This window comes from Eptatretus burgeri, chromosome 14 (assembly GCF_056783735.1).
Source record: "Eptatretus burgeri isolate ZD-2024b chromosome 14, Ebu_testis_v1, whole genome shotgun sequence".
In the NCBI taxonomy this organism is placed as follows: Eukaryota; Metazoa; Chordata; class Myxini; order Myxiniformes; family Myxinidae; genus Eptatretus; species Eptatretus burgeri.
The window spans coordinates 73,956,982-73,972,809 of record NC_140974.1 but is presented as its reverse complement, the minus strand read 5'-3'; the positions used below and the strand labels follow the sequence as shown (position 1 = coordinate 73,972,809).

Here is a 15,828-nt window from a genome sequence, read left to right as displayed (position 1 = left end):
CTCTCCTCATCTCTTCCTTCCTCTCTCTCTTCTCTTCTCTCTTCCCTTCCTTCCTCTCTCTTCCCTTCCTTCCTCTCTTCCCTTCCTCTCTCTTCCTTCCCTTCCCTTCCTCTTCCTTCCCTTCCTCTCCCTATCTCTTCCTTCCTCTCTCTTCCCTATCTCCTTCCTTCCCTTCCTATCTCTTCCTTCCTCTCATCTCTTCCTTCCCTTCCTCTCTCTATCTCTTCCTTCCCCTCATCTCTTCCTCTCTATCTCTTCCCTTCCTCTCTCCCCTATCTCTTCCTTCCTCTATCTCTTCCTTCCCTTCCCCTCTCTCCTTCCTTCCTCTTCCTCATCTCTTCCTTCCTCTCTATCTTCCTCTCTCTCTTCCCTTCCTCATCTCTTCCTTCCCCTCTCATCTCTCCTTCCCTCTCCTCTCATTCCCTTCCTCTCTCCCTATCTCTTCCTCTCCTCTCCTATCTCTTCCTTCCTCTCTCATCTCTTCCTTCCCTCTCCCTTCCTCTATCTCTTCCTTCTCTTCCTCTCTATCTCTTCCTCTCTCTCTCCCCTCATCTCTTCCTTCCCTTCCCTTCCCCTATCCTCTCTCTCTTCCTCTCATCTCTTCCTCTCCCTTCCCTTCCTCATCCTTCCTTCCCTATCTCTTCCTCCTTCCCTTCCTCTCCTCTCCCTTCCCTCTCATCCTTCCTTCCTCTCCCATCCTTCCTCTCTCCTTCCTCTCATCTCTTCCTTCCTCCCTTCCTCCTTCCCTTCCTCATCCTTCCTCCATCTCTTCCTCCCTCCCCTTCCTTCCCCTCATCCTCCTCTCCTCCCCTCCCCATCCTCTCCTTCCCTCTCATCCTCCTTCCCTTCCTCCCATCTCCCTCCTCCTCATCCCTTCCCTCCCTCCTCCTCCCCTCCCCATCTCTTCCTCCCCCTCCCCATCCTCCTCCCCCCTCCCCCTCCCCCTCCCCATCCTCCTCCCCCCTCCCCATCTCTCCTCCCCCTCCCCCTCCCCATCCTCCTCCCCCTCCCCCTCCCCATCCTCCTCCCCCTTCCCCCTCCCCATCCTCCTCCCCCCTTCCCCCCTCCCCATCCTCCTCCCCCTCCCCATCCCTCCTCCCCCCTCCCCCTCCCCATCCTCCTCCCCCCTCCCCCTCCCCATCCTCCTCCCCCCTCCCCCCTCCCCATCCTCCTTCCTCCCCATCCCTTCCTTCCCCTCCCCATCCTCCTACCCTTCCTCCCCATCCTCCTACTCCTCCTCCCCATCCTTCCTCCTCTCCCCCCTCCCCATCCTCCTACTCCTCCTCCCTCCCCATCCTCCTCCTCCCCCTCCTCCCTTCCCCATCCTCCTACCCTCCTCCCCATCCTCCTACCCATTCCCTTCCCCCTATCCTCCTTCCCTCCTCTCCTCCTCTTCCCTCCTCTTCCTCCTCTCCCTCTCCTCTTCCTCTCTCTCCCATCCTTCCTCCCTCCCCATCCTCCTACCCATCCTCCCCATCCTCCTCCCCTCCTCCCCCCTCCCCTCCTCCCCCTCCCCCCTCCCCTCCTCCCCCCTCCCCCCTCCCCTCCTCCCCTCCTCCCCCTCCTCCTCCCCTCCTCCCCTCCTCCCCCCTCCCCTCCTCCCCTCCTCCCCTCCCCCCCCCTCCTCCCTCCCCCTCCCCTCCTCCCCTCCTCCCCTCCCCCTCCCCTCCTCCCTCTCCTCCCCCCTCCCCATCCTCCTACCCTCCTCCCCATCCTCCTACCCATCCTCCCCATCCTCCCCATCCTCCTACCATCCTCTCCCCCCATCCTCCTCCCCATCCTCCCCCCATCCTCCCCATCCTCCTCCCCCCATCCTCCTCCCCCCATCCTCCCCCCCATCCTCCTCCCCCCCATCCTCCCCCCCCATCCTCCTCCCCCCATCCTCCCCCATCCTCCTCCCCCCATCCTCCTCCCCCCTCCCTCCCCCCATCCTCCTCCCCCCATCCTCCTCCCCCCATCCTCCTCCCCATCCTCCTCCCCCCATCCTCCCCCATCCTCCTCCCCATCCTCCTCCCCCCATCCTCCCCCCATCCTCCTCCCCCCATCCTCCCCCCATCCTCCTCCCCCCATCCTCCTCCCCCCCATCCTCCCCCCATCCTCCTCCCCCCATCCTCCTCCCCCATCCTCCTCCCCCATCCTCCCCCCATCCTCCCCCCCCATCCTCCCCCCATCCTCCCCCATCCTCCCCCCATCCTCCTCCCCCCATCCTCCTCCCCATCCTCCTACCCTCCTCCTCCCCCCCCCCTCCATGGATCCGCTCCTGACTATTACTTCTCTCTTCAGGTTTTTCACCCCACTCTTACTTCACTGAACGTCGTTTTAAGGATTGTACAAATTGATTTGGGTGGTGCAGCACAGCCGTTTATGGTGCACGGATGTTTCACTGAATTGTTAAATGTCCCACCTAATTTCCTAATTCGCTTCCATGAAGCCGCGCTGGTTGTTGTTGTTGTAGTTGTAATATTATATAAGTGAAGTGATAGACGGATGGTTCCGATTGGACAACTCAAACGAGCAACGTCGTCCGTTTCCGGTTCCGTAAACAGAAACAAAATGGCGCCGCTGGACTTGGACAGATATATTGACATCGGCAGGCAATGCAAGTACCTTCCGGAGAACGATCTGAAGGTTTGGATTTTATTGATTGCAGTTACTGAACACCGCGGACACGCACTCGCATGAAGCGTTACGGATGGAAAGTCTGTGTCTGTCGATTGTTAGACAAAGGTTGGCCGCGAATGTGATATGTTTAATCATGAGGTTCACAAGTTATTGCTTTTCTGAAATCGAAGAAGAATAAAATATTTCGTGCTTTGGTGATTGTTCTTAAAATGATAATTCGGATATCCTTTGGGACGATGAAATCGAATACTCGTAACTACAAGGGGAGAACCGATGTTTGGGATACAAGGAGTACGCAGAAAATACAAACATTAACAACATTAACATTACCTGTTAGGTCCTGGCTCCTCTTTAACATCCCCTGTTATATAAAACCATTTACCACCTCTTTAACATCCCCTGTTATATAAAACTATTTACCACCTCTTTAACATCCCCTGTTATATAAAACCATTTACCACCTCTTTAACATCCCCTGTTATATAAAACCATTTACCACCTCTTTAACATCCCCTGTTATATAAAACCATTTAACACCTCTTTAACATCCCCTGTTACATAAAACTATTTAACACCTCTTTAACATCCCCTGTTATATGAAACCATTTACCACCTCTTTAACATCCCATGTTATATAAAACTATTTAACACCTCTTTAATATCCCCTGTTATATAAAACCATTTACCACCTCTTTAACATCCCCTGTTGTATAAAACTTTAACACCTCTTTAACATCCCCTGTTATATAAAACCATTTACCACCTCTTTAACATCCCCTGTTATATGAAACCATTTACCACCTCTTTAACATCCCCTGTTATATAAAACTATTTAACACCTCTTTAGCATCCCCTGTTATATAAAACTATTTACCACCTCTTTAACATCCCCTGTTATATAAAACCATTTACCACCTCTTTAACATCCCCTGTTATATAAAACTATTTAACACCTCTTTAACATCCCCTATTATATGAAACCATTTACCACCTCTTTAACATCCCCTGTTATATAAAACCATTTACCACCTCTTTAACATCCCCTGTTATATAAAACCATTTAACACCTCTAACATCCCCTGTTACATAAAACTATTTAACACCTCTTTAACATCCCCTGTTATATAAAACCATTTACCACCTCTTTAACACCTCCTGTTATATAACACCATTTACCACCTCTTTAACATCCCCTGTTATATAAAACCATTTACCACCTCTTTAACATCCCCTGTTATATAAAACCATTTACCACCTCTTTAACATCCCCTGTTATATAAAACTATTTAACACCTCTTTAACATCCCCTGTTATATGAAACCATTTACCACCTCTTTAACACCTCCTGTTATATAAAACCATTTACCACCTCTTTAACATTCCCTGTTATATAAAACCATTTACCACCTCTTTAACACCTCCTGTTATATAAAACCATTTACCACCTCTTTAACATCCCTTGTTATATAAAACCATTTACCACCTCTTTAACATCCCCATGTTATATAAAACTATTTACCACCTCTTTGACATCCCCTGTTATATAAAACTATTTAACACCTCTTTAACATCCCCTGTTATATAAAACCATTTACCACCTCTTTAACACCTCCTGTTATATAACACCATTTACCACCTCTTTAACATCCCCTGTTATATAAAACCATTTACTACCTCTTTAACATCCCCTGTTATATAAAACAATTTACCCCCTCTTTAACATCCCCTGTTATATAAAACCATTTACCACCTCTTTAACATCCCCTGTTATATAAAACCATTTACCACCTCTTTAACACCTCCTGTTATATAAAACCATTTACCACCTCTTTAACATCCCCATGTTATATAAAACTATTTACCACCTCTTTAACATCCCCTGTTATATAAAACTATTTAACACCTCTTTAACATCCCCTGTTATATAAAACTATTTACCACCTCTTTAACATCCCCTGTTATATAAAACTATTTACCACCTCTTTAACATCCCCTGTTATATAAAACTATTTAACACCTCTTTAACATCCCCTGTTATATAAAACTATTTACCACCTCTTTAACATCCCCTGTTATATAAAACTATTTAACACCTCTTTAACATCCCCTGTTATATAAAACTATTTACCACCTCTTTAACATCCCCTGTTATATAAAACTATTTAACACCTCTAACATCCCCTGTTATATAAAACCATTTACCACCTCTTTAACATCCCCTGTTATATAAAACCATTTACTACCTCTTTAACATCCCCTGTTATATAAAACTATTTACCACCTCTTTAACATCCCCATGTTATATAAAACTATTTACCACCTCTTTAACATCCCCTGTTATATAAAACTATTTACCACCTCTTTAACATCCCCTGTTATATAAAACTATTTACCACCTCTTTAACATCCCCTGTTATATAAAACTATTTAACACCTCTTTAACATCCCCTGTTATATAAAACTATTTACCACCTCTTTAACATCCCCTGTTATATAAAACTATTTAACACCTCTTTAACATCCCCTCTTATATAAAACTATTTACCACCTCTTTAACATCCCCTGTTATATAAAACTATTTAACCCCTCTAACATCCCCTGTTATATAAAACCATTTACCACCTCTTTAACATCCCCTGTTATATAAAACTATTTACCACCTCTTTAACATCCCCTGTTATATAAAACTATTTAACACCTCTAACATCCCCTGTTATATAAAACCATTTACCACCTCTTTAACATCCCCTGTTATATAAAACCATTTACTACCTCTTTAACATCCCCTGTTATATAAAACTATTTACCACCTCTTTAACATCCCCATGTTATATAAAACTATTTACCACCTCTTTAACATCCCCTGTTATATAAAACTATTTACCACCTCTTTAACATCCCCTGTTATATAAAACTATTTAACCCCTCTAACATCCCCTGTTATATAAAACCATTTACCACCTCTTTAACATCCCCTGTTATATAAAACTATTTACCACCTCTTTAACATCCCCTGTTATATAAAACTATTTAACACCTCTAACATCCCCTGTTATATAAAACCATTTACCACCTCTTTAACATCCCCTGTTATATAAAACCATTTACTACCTCTTTAACATCCCCTGTTATATAAAACTATTTACCACCTCTTTAACATCCCCATGTTATATAAAACTATTTACCACCTCTTTAACATCCCCTGTTATATAAAACTATTTACCACCTCTTTAACATCCCCTGTTATATAAAACTATTTAACCCCTCTAACATCCCCTGTTATATAAAACCATTTACCACCTCTTTAACATCCCCTGTTATATAAAACTATTTACCACCTCTTTAACATCCCCTGTTATATAAAACTATTTAACACCTCTAACATCCCCTGTTATATAAAACCATTTACCACCTCTTTAACATCCCCTGTTATATAAAACCATTTACTACCTCTTTAACATCCCCTGTTATATAAAACTATTTACCACCTCTTTAACATCCCCATGTTATATACAACTATTTACCACCTCTTTAACATCCCCTGTTATATAAAACTATTTACCACCTCTTTAACATCCCCTGTTATATAAAACTATTTACCACCTCTTTAACGTCCCCTGTTATATAAAACTATTTAACACCTCTTTAACATCCCCTGTTATATAAAACTATTTACCACCTCTTTAACATCCCCTGTTATATAAAACTATTTAACACCTCTTTAACATCCCCTCTTATATAAAACTATTTACCACCTCTTTAACATCCCCTGTTATATAAAACTATTTAACACCTCTAACATCCCCTGTTATATAAAACCATTTACCACCTCTTTAACATCCCCTGTTATATAAAACTATTTAACACCTCTTTAACATCCCCTGTTATATAAAACTATTGAACACCTCTTTAACATCCCCTGTTATATAAAACTATTTACCACCTCTTTAACATCCCCATGTTATATAAAACTATTTACCACCTCTTTAACATCCCCTGTTATATAAAACTATTTACCACCTCTTTAACATCCCATGTTATATAAAACTATTTACCACCTCTTTAACATCCCCTGTTATATAAAACTATTTACCACCTCTTTAACATCCCCTGTTATATAAAACTATTTACCACCTCTTTAACATCCCCTGTTATATAAAACTATTTAACACCTCTTTAACATCCCCTGTTATATAAAACTATTTTCCACCTCTTTAACATTCCCTGTTGTATAAAACTATTTAATACCTCTTTAACATCCCCTGTTATATAAAACTATTTAACACCTCTTTAACATCCCCTGTTATATAAAACTATTTAACACCTCTTTAACATCCCCTGTTATATAAAACTATTTTCCACCTCTTTAACATCCCCTGTTGTATAAAACTATTTACCACCTCTTTAACATCCCCCTGTTGTATAAAACTATTTACCACCTCTTTAACATCCCCTGTTATATAAAACTATTTACCACCTCTTTAACATCCCCCTGATACTGATATCTTTCAAGGAACTGTGACACATGAGGAAGGGACGAGGACTTTTCGTCCATCATGCCTGCACGACATACAGACCACACATTAATATATTAATTTAATCTTCCACTTTATTTCATTTCACTTGCGTGGTAGTTTTATTTAGAGGGGATGATGTTGCTTGTGGTTTGTGTGTGCTGGTGTGTGTGTATGTGATAGTGTGTGTGTGTGCGTGCGTGCGTGCGTGCGTGCGTGCGTGCGTGCGTGCGTGCGTGCGTGCGTGCGTGCGTGCGTATATGTGTTGTGCAGGTGCAGGTGTTGTTGTTGTTTATGTATGTGTGTGTGTGTGTGTCTGTGTGTCTTTGTGTTGTGTTGTGTCGTGTCGTTCTGTCCACCACTGAAGGTGGACGGAGGTTATGTCTTCACCCCTGTCTGCCTGTTTGTTTGTGAACAGGAGATATCAAAAACTTATGGACAGATTTGTACGAAACTTGGTGAACAGGTTGGTTGTGTGACAAGGCAGAATCAATTCGATTTTGGGTCAGGTATGGATCTTGATCCAACTTATCAGTGGGATAGAAAACATAAACTGTTCAGCCTGGTGGAGGTATGGACTCCTCCAAGTGCTGTTGTAGTTGTTTGTGTGTTGTGTTGTTGTTTGTGTGTTCTGTGTTGTTTGTGTGAGTGGTTGGTTGTCATTCTCCATATGCAGCTTTCAGAAGGTCTCACAGTGTGTGCGTGCGTGCGTGCGTGCGTGCGTGCGCGCGTGCGCGACGATTCTGCTTTCTGCATAGGATCAGCATGACCCCGATTAATGTATAGCGGTGTTTTTATCATTGCCGGTGGTCTGGGGGGGGGGGGGGCGGGGAGGGTTGATGTGAACGCTCGATGTAATTGTGTATTGTGTAGCACCGCTCCAGGTGGGAGAGGGTATTTCAAGTCCCCTCCCTTTACAGTACAGTATTTCTGTCCCCACATTTTCCAGTGCAGTGAGGTATTTTGAATTACACGCTTGAATAAGTATAAAAGCATGATCCTCCTGCCCGCTCACTCAGGGAGCGATGTCAATCCACACGACCAACCATGTGGCCTCTGTTGTGTGCCCGGTACGCCTCGTCTCGGTCTCTTCCTTCTCAGTCTCATTTTTCCTTGACGGGATAGAGTCTGCAAAACCCAGCAAACTGCACGGCAAGGCAAGGGTGCCAGGCCGTGTCCAAAATGCATGTCTATTGGCGAAACTCTGGGCACCTTCCACATAGCCCTCTTCCCCACCAATGCTGCTGTCTTCGGTACTTGCTCCCATCAAAGTCGTTATATTTGACATGGTCCTGGATCCCATGGACTTGGGTCCCATGTGGGCGGAACTTGGCAAAAATGGAGTCACCAAAGCTCAGGTTTTCGATCTCAGCATGGTGGGTTTCATTACTTATTGGTGAATCTTCAGTGACAGCGCAGACAGCAACGTTTGCACGTGGTACGTGCTAGGGAACCTCAGTGGTATGCATTGCTGTCTACGCTGATGCTGATGATTCGCCAATAAGCAATGAAACTGGTCCGACAGATGAGAGTGGGTGGAGCATTGGGATTCTCAAGTGTGTACGATGTGTGAACGTCTTTGTAGCTGTGGAGGAACTCTGGGACTGTTTCTCAACAACCACTGGTCCGATCTAATTGAAACTTGCCAGGTATATTGCTGAGGACCTGAGTATGTGCCTTTTCAAGGTTTGTTATTAATCGGACAAGTGGTTCCCAAGTTATGGCCATTTACTTACCAAACCAATGACAGGGCACGTTGCTGCGTAGGCGTGGCCGATGGGGAAAGGGCACCTTACTTACCAATGACAGGAAACGTTACTGCGTAGGCATGGCCGATGGGGAAAGGGGGCCGTTTAGTTCACAATGAGAGGACTCGTTGCTTGGCGTTTTGCACCCACAGTATCTATCTTCTATCTATCTATAATTCCAGCAATCTCTGTTTGTTTGCCTTTCAAAAGGTTTGAAATTAATCGGACAAGTGGTTCCCAAGTTATGGCCAAGTTAGAGCGCGTTCCCCATTACGGGTTACAACGTAAGGACTTCCGGATAGTGATGACTTACTGTATCTATCTATAATTTCTCTGTTTCTTATGCGCATTTATAGATAAACACAATGCCCCAATCCAGTCATTGTTTACGAGATGAAGGAACGGCCTGTGTGGTTGTTGTTTCTGGCACGCGGTTTGAAAGTTTTTTTTTTTTGCACGTACGGCCACGCACATATGGCCAAGCACGTACGGGCACGCACTAGTTTTTCATAAATAAAGTAGATTTATCTCCATTTTGTAAATTTTCTTTTGGTATAAAAATAATCAAATTATTAAAAAACATAAATGTTATTTCATTTCTAAATCCCGAGGTGACATTTGGGACACCCTGTATAAAAAAAAATATATATATATATATATATATATATATATATATATATATATATATATATATATATATATATTGTTGCGGATTCCGCGCCCGCCGGCGTGCGAACGGCCACGTAACTCGAATCGCGGCACGTCGCCCACCGGACGGACAATCCAGTCGTGACCCTCTCGGACTAACGCCGGGAACCAGTCACGGGTGGACCTTTTGGTCTCACCGCGATCGAGCCAATCAGCCCCCGCGTGGGATAGGGTTGCTCGCCAAATTCGACCTACCTAAGTACCCACGCGGAGGGTAGACCGGGCGATCGCACCTCGCCGCAGGTCGACTTCGGACACGGGCCACTTAAGCGACCCGTTCCGTACTATCAGAATAACCGAGCGGTGTTATCGTCGACCTCGACGGTTCGATTAATTATCGGGCGTACTCAGCCCACTACCAACCCTTTACGTGAAGCAAGATGAGGGTTCAATGGGGGAAAAGACGAAGCGAAGCGGGAGAACAGTTCAACAATAAAGCACATTTATTCGCGGCACACGGGAAGCACACAAATACAATTCCACCAAAAGCACACAAAAAAAAGAAAACACAATTCCATTTACACAAAAAGCAAATGTAAAAGCGAAAACAATGCAGAGTTAATACCGACTACCGAGCACACGGCAACACTTATACAATTCTACTTCACAGACGGCGCCGACAACACATACCCAAAACCAAGGAAAAGAAATACCCTCAAGGATGAGGCGGGCCTGAGGCCGAGACCGGGTCGCGCCTACCCGTCTGGTGATGAGACGCGGAGCGGCGATGGCGCCTCACTCCGCGGGCCTCGCGGACAGTGCCTGGCAGGGGGTGGGAAAAGGGGCCCCCTTGGTCGCACTATCTCAGCGCGGGGGGAAACAGGAGGGGGTTGCTGATGCTCGGGGTATAGAGGATCTTTATTATCCCTGGTGTGCGTCTCCACCTCGGCCAGGTCGCGCTGCCGGCCTTCCTCGGGCGTGCAGCTCCCGGCACCGTCGCGAGCACCCCCTCGTCTGCCTTCGCCGCGGCCGCCTCTCCGCCTCTCCGCCTCTGGACTCTCCACCCTGGACTCTTCTTTGGGCTCTCCTCGTTCGACTCTCTTCAGCTTCTCCAGCTACTGCAGGCTTCGGGCTCCAGACTTCCACTCTCGTCCCCTCCGTTCCGACTCCTTCTCGTTCTGCTGACTGACGAACACCGTCCTTTTATCCCCCCATAGCTTCGCCTTTGACCCCCTCCCTTTGACCTTTCACCTCGCTCCCCATTGGCCCGAGAAAAAGTGGGCGTGAAGGCTTTTTGATCCACAAATTTGCATATATCGATCGTTCTGGAGGCGGGGCCAAATCGCCCCTCGCTCACCGATTGGACGGCAAAAAGTGGGCGTGTGTCGTTTTTGATCCGTTTTTGAAGCACAAAATCCGTGATTTTGTACACGCTGTTCGACGCGCGCTCTGCACGAATCCAACACCGGTACCCACAGCGGGGCAAGAACGGTGGCGATGCTACGGTTGCGAGGTGTGACGTGAAGGTCGTGGCGGTTGTGGTGAAGCGGTGGTTGTGGTCAGTGGTTGATGTTGTGGTTGTGGTGGTAATCATGGCGGTTGGTCCAAAATAAAGATAGTAAAAGAAAAACGGCTATCCTGAAGAGTCGCAGCACGTATAAATGACATGTATTCCCACTAGACAACGGGTTTGGGCCTAACTACACATGCACTTACCGAGATACCTCACCTAAGGGACCTGAATGGTGGTTTGCGAATTTGGTAACCACAACAATATATATATATATATATATATATATATATATATATATATATATATATATATATATATATATATACATACAGTATATATTGTTGCGGATTCGCGCCCGCCGGCGTGCGAACGGCCACGTAACTTGAATCGCGGCACGTCGCCCACCGGACGGACAATCCAGTCGTGACCCTCTCGGACTAACGCCGGGAACTAGTCACGGGTGGGCCTTTCGGCCTCACCACGATCGTGCCAATCGGCCCCCCGCGTGGGATAGGGTTGCTCGCCAAATTCGACCTACCTAAGTACCCACACGGAGGGTAGACCGGGCGATCGCACCTCGCCGCAGGTCGACTTCGGACACGGGCCACTTTAAGCGACCCGTTCCGTACTATCGGGATAACCGAGCGGTGTTATCGTCAACCTGGACGGTTCGATTAATTATCGGGCGTTTTAGCCCACGACCAACCCTTTACGTGAAGTAAGATGGAGATTCAATTAGAGAAAAGACGAAGCGAAACGGAAAAACAGTTCAACATAAAGCACATTTATTTCGCGATGGCACACGGATAGCACACATATACAATTATACACCAAAAGCAAATGTAAAAGAAGAAGAAACACACAATAATGCACAAAAAGCAAATGTAAAAGCAAAACACAATGCAGATCTACCACCGACTACCGAGCACACGGCAACACTTATACAGTTTTACTTCACAGACGGCACCGACAACACATATAGTCAAAGCAAAAGAAAAAGGGACCACCCTCCACGATGAGGGGGGCAGACGGGCCTGGGGCCGAGACCGCGTCGAGCCTACCCGTCTGATGATGAGCCGCAAAATGGCGGTGGCGCCCCGACTCCGCGGGCCTCGCGGACAGTGTCTGGAATGGGGTGGGAACGGGGCCCCCTTCTCGCACTATCTCAGCGCGGGGGGAAACAGGAGGGGGTTGTTGATGCTCGGGGGAAGGAGGATATCTCCCTGGCTCGGGTCCCGCGACGAGCATCTCCACCACGACCTCGGTCGCGTTACCGGCCTCTCCTCTCCGCAGCTCCCCGACTCTGACACGAGCACCTCCTCGACTGCCTTCGCCGCCGCCACCTCTCCAACTCTCCACAGCTCCGTCCAACTGCCTTCTCCGACTCCTCTCTTGACTGGCTCTTCCCAACTCAACTCCGAACTCCACTTGACTGACTCAACTACGAGCGAACGCGGCCCTTTATAGCCCCCGTGGCTTCGCTCCTTCACCTTCGACCCTTTACCTCTGGCTGGCTCCCCATTGGACAGAGGAAAAGTGGGCGTGAATGCTTTTTGATCCATGAATTTGCATATAGCGATATTACTCCGACGCACCTGGAGGCGGGGCCAAATCGCCCCATGCTCACTGATAGGACGGAACAGAAGTGGGCGTGAGTCATTTTTGATGCGATTGCTTCGGAAAGGCCGGCGCCTTTGCACCCGCTGCTCGGTGCGCGCCCTGCACGAGTCCAGTATCGGTGCCCACAAGCGGCGCGGGAATGGTGGTGATGCGATGGTTGCGAGGGCGAGTTGTGACGGTAAAGGTCGTGGCTGTTGTTGTGAAGCGGCGTTGCGGTTGGTGGTTGTTGTGTGATGGCTGTTGAGACGTGGTTGGTGGTGGTAGTAATGGTAGTAATGGCGGCTGGTCCAAAATAAAGATAGTAAAAGAAAAACGGCTATCTAGAGGGGTCGCAGCCCGAATGAATGACATTTATTCCCTCTAAACAACGGGTTTGGGCCTAACTACACATATACTTACAGAGATATCTCACCTAAGAGACCTGAATGGTGGTTTGCGAATTTCGTCACGGACCTCGTGCTCACTGCTGGGTGAACCCGGCACGGTGCCCGAAACAACTACAGCCGCTACTCGGCTTTCTTTCCTCTGTTGCAGTCTCCGTCTCCATTCCACACACGCACTCCCGCGTGTTACTACGCTAACACACCTCACCATTAAACTCACACCGGGAGACGCGGCTGCATGTTCACACATGCCGACCGACATCTCCCTTACACACAGCGACCTTGCACACGCTGTCTCTCTCACACTCGGCCGCTCACTCACGCATGCCATTTCCCTTGCACACGTGGCTCCACTCGCTCGCGCCATTTCCCTCACACAAACCATACTACTCACACACGCGGGGGCACTCATCCGCGGTGCCTCACTCATACACCGTGCCTCACTCACACACGCGGGGGCACTCAACCGCGGTGTTTCACTCACACACGGCGTGCTGGGAAGCATGCCCTTCTGCACACTTACCACCACACCACTCACACACGGGGTCGCTTCCACACACGGGGTCTTTGTCACCCACCCGGTCACCCTCACACACGCCCTTGCACCCACGCTATGCGTGCGTTGCAGCACGCATTTCGCCACACTCGTGAACACGCACCTCGACACCACACACACCGGGACAACCACACTGGGGATTCGTGTCCCCACAAGGGTCTCCGGGGCCTCTATACCCCCCAAGCTCGGCGTGCACCTGTCCACAGCACTCCTCCCCTCGACCTCGCAAAGCACGACCGAACCCACATGGTCGTGACTCGCCTCAAGGGGGCATACTCCCTCCCCTCGTTCCTGGAGGAGGCTATCCCGCTGCTCGCACCGGGTCCCTACACGCTCCGCGAGCTCAACCTCATCGTCCTCCACTACCTCTGTGTGTGTGTGCGTCTCTAACCCCGTCATTATCATGCAGTCTCTCCTCTATCGTTCCCATCTCCCGTGTCTCTGTACATTTATTCGTTTCTGTTGTCCCCTCGTGTCTATTAGTCTCTGCTTCTTTCTGGCGTTTTTCCCTTATCTTTATGTAGGTCAACCTTGCTTTCTCCTTAAGTCGCTCCCGTCCTTCCCTGTTTTTCAGTCCTTGCTCTTTCACGATCTCCGCGTACCTCCTCCTTGCTTTCCGTATGAATTGTTCTTTTCTCTCCCTCCCAATTACTTTCACCTCGTCTCTTATCTCCCTCGTGCACGTCTCCGTCACGCTTCTCGCCCAATACGTCCCCCGAATTATTTTCTCCTTACCCGCCTCCACCGCGGGCCCGACAGCCGTTGCACTCCCTCCCAGCTCGTTCGCTCCCACACGTGGCGTCGCCATTTTGAGCTCCCTGGCCACTGCCTTCATGCCCGCCTGCAGGCTTTGGCCCATGTTCTGCATCTCACCCCGCAGCTCTTTCATTTCGAGTGCGTTTGTGTCCATTTTCGTTTTCATTTCGTTCATTTGCTTGTTCATGCCTTTTATTTCGTTTTTCATTTCATTTGTATTTGTATCCATCCTCGCTGTCATTGCCGCCAGCATGGCGCATAGCTGGGCCATGTCGGGTGCGCTTGGGTGAGCCGTTTCGGCAAGGATCGGGGGGTTTTGGTGGAGAGGGGGAGGGAGGTGTCATACACCGCGGCCGCCGCCGCCGCACCTATTTCGGGCTCTGGGTTCAGTTGGGCGAGTTCGTGTTCCTGCACAACCAACATTTCCTGCACGGGGATTTCATCCTGGACCATGGATTCTACATTACTACACATATACATTTCTAATACCCCCGGCTCCCGCTCGCCTTGAGACGCCATCTTATTTCTCGTAAAGGGTTAATTTGAATCGCTCGTAATTTGGAGGGAATCGGGGGTCGCTCCTCTCACCCCTGGACCGATTCCCGTGAATTTAGCTGGAGACAGGACAGCCCATTTTCCCGTTCTCCGATACCAGTGCCGCGAGGAGGGCGATGAGTTTATATCGCACGACCTGACACCAGTGTTGCGGATTCGCGCCCGCCGGCGTGCGAACGGCCACGTAACTCGAATCGCGGCACGTCGCCCACCGGACGGACAATCCCGTTGTGACCCTCTCGGACTAACGCCGGGAACTAGTCACGGGTGGGCCTTTCGGCCTCACCACGATCGTGCCAATCGGCCCCCCGCGTGGGATAGGGTTGCTCGCCAAATTCGACCGACCTAAGTACCCACACGGAGGGTAGACCGGGCGATCGCACCTCGCCGCAGGTCGACTTCGGACACGGGCCACTTTAAGCGACCCGTTCCATACTATCGGAATAACCGAGCGGTGTTATCGTCAACCTGGACGGTTCGATTAATTATCGGGCGTTTTAGCCCACGACCAACCCTTTACGTGAAGTAAGATGGAGATTCAATTAGAGAAAAGACGAAGCGAAACGGGAAAAACAGTTCAACATAAAGCACATTTATTTCGCGATGGCACACGGATAGCACACATATACAATTATACACCAAAAGCAAATGTAAAAGAAGAAGAAACACATAATAATGCACAAAAAGCAAAACACAATGCAGATCTACCACCGACTACCGAGCACACGGCAACACTTATACAGTTTTACTTCACAGACGGCGCCGACAACACATATACTCAAAGCAAAAGAAAAAGGGACCACCCTCCACGATGAGGGGGGCAGACGGGCCTGGGGCCGAGACCGCGTCGAGCCTACCCGTCTGATGATGAGCCGCAAAATGGCGGTGGCGCCCCAACTCCGCGGGCCTCGCG

At 48.2% G+C, this 15,828-nt stretch overlaps 1 protein-coding gene across 1 annotated transcript in view; it reads left to right on the top strand.

Moving 5' to 3' along the window:
- Nucleotides 1-2,342: 2,342 nt before the first annotated feature.
- The window catches only part of PPP6C (protein phosphatase 6 catalytic subunit), a 35,318-nt gene continuing 21,832 nt past the window's right edge, over nucleotides 2,343-15,828 (top strand). The window contains exon 1 of the mRNA XM_085855608.1: nucleotides 2,343-2,628. Coding sequence (XP_085711734.1) covers nucleotides 2,488-2,628 — 141 coding nt within the window. The 5' untranslated portion in view covers nucleotides 2,343-2,487. The remainder of the gene's footprint in view (nucleotides 2,629-15,828) is intronic.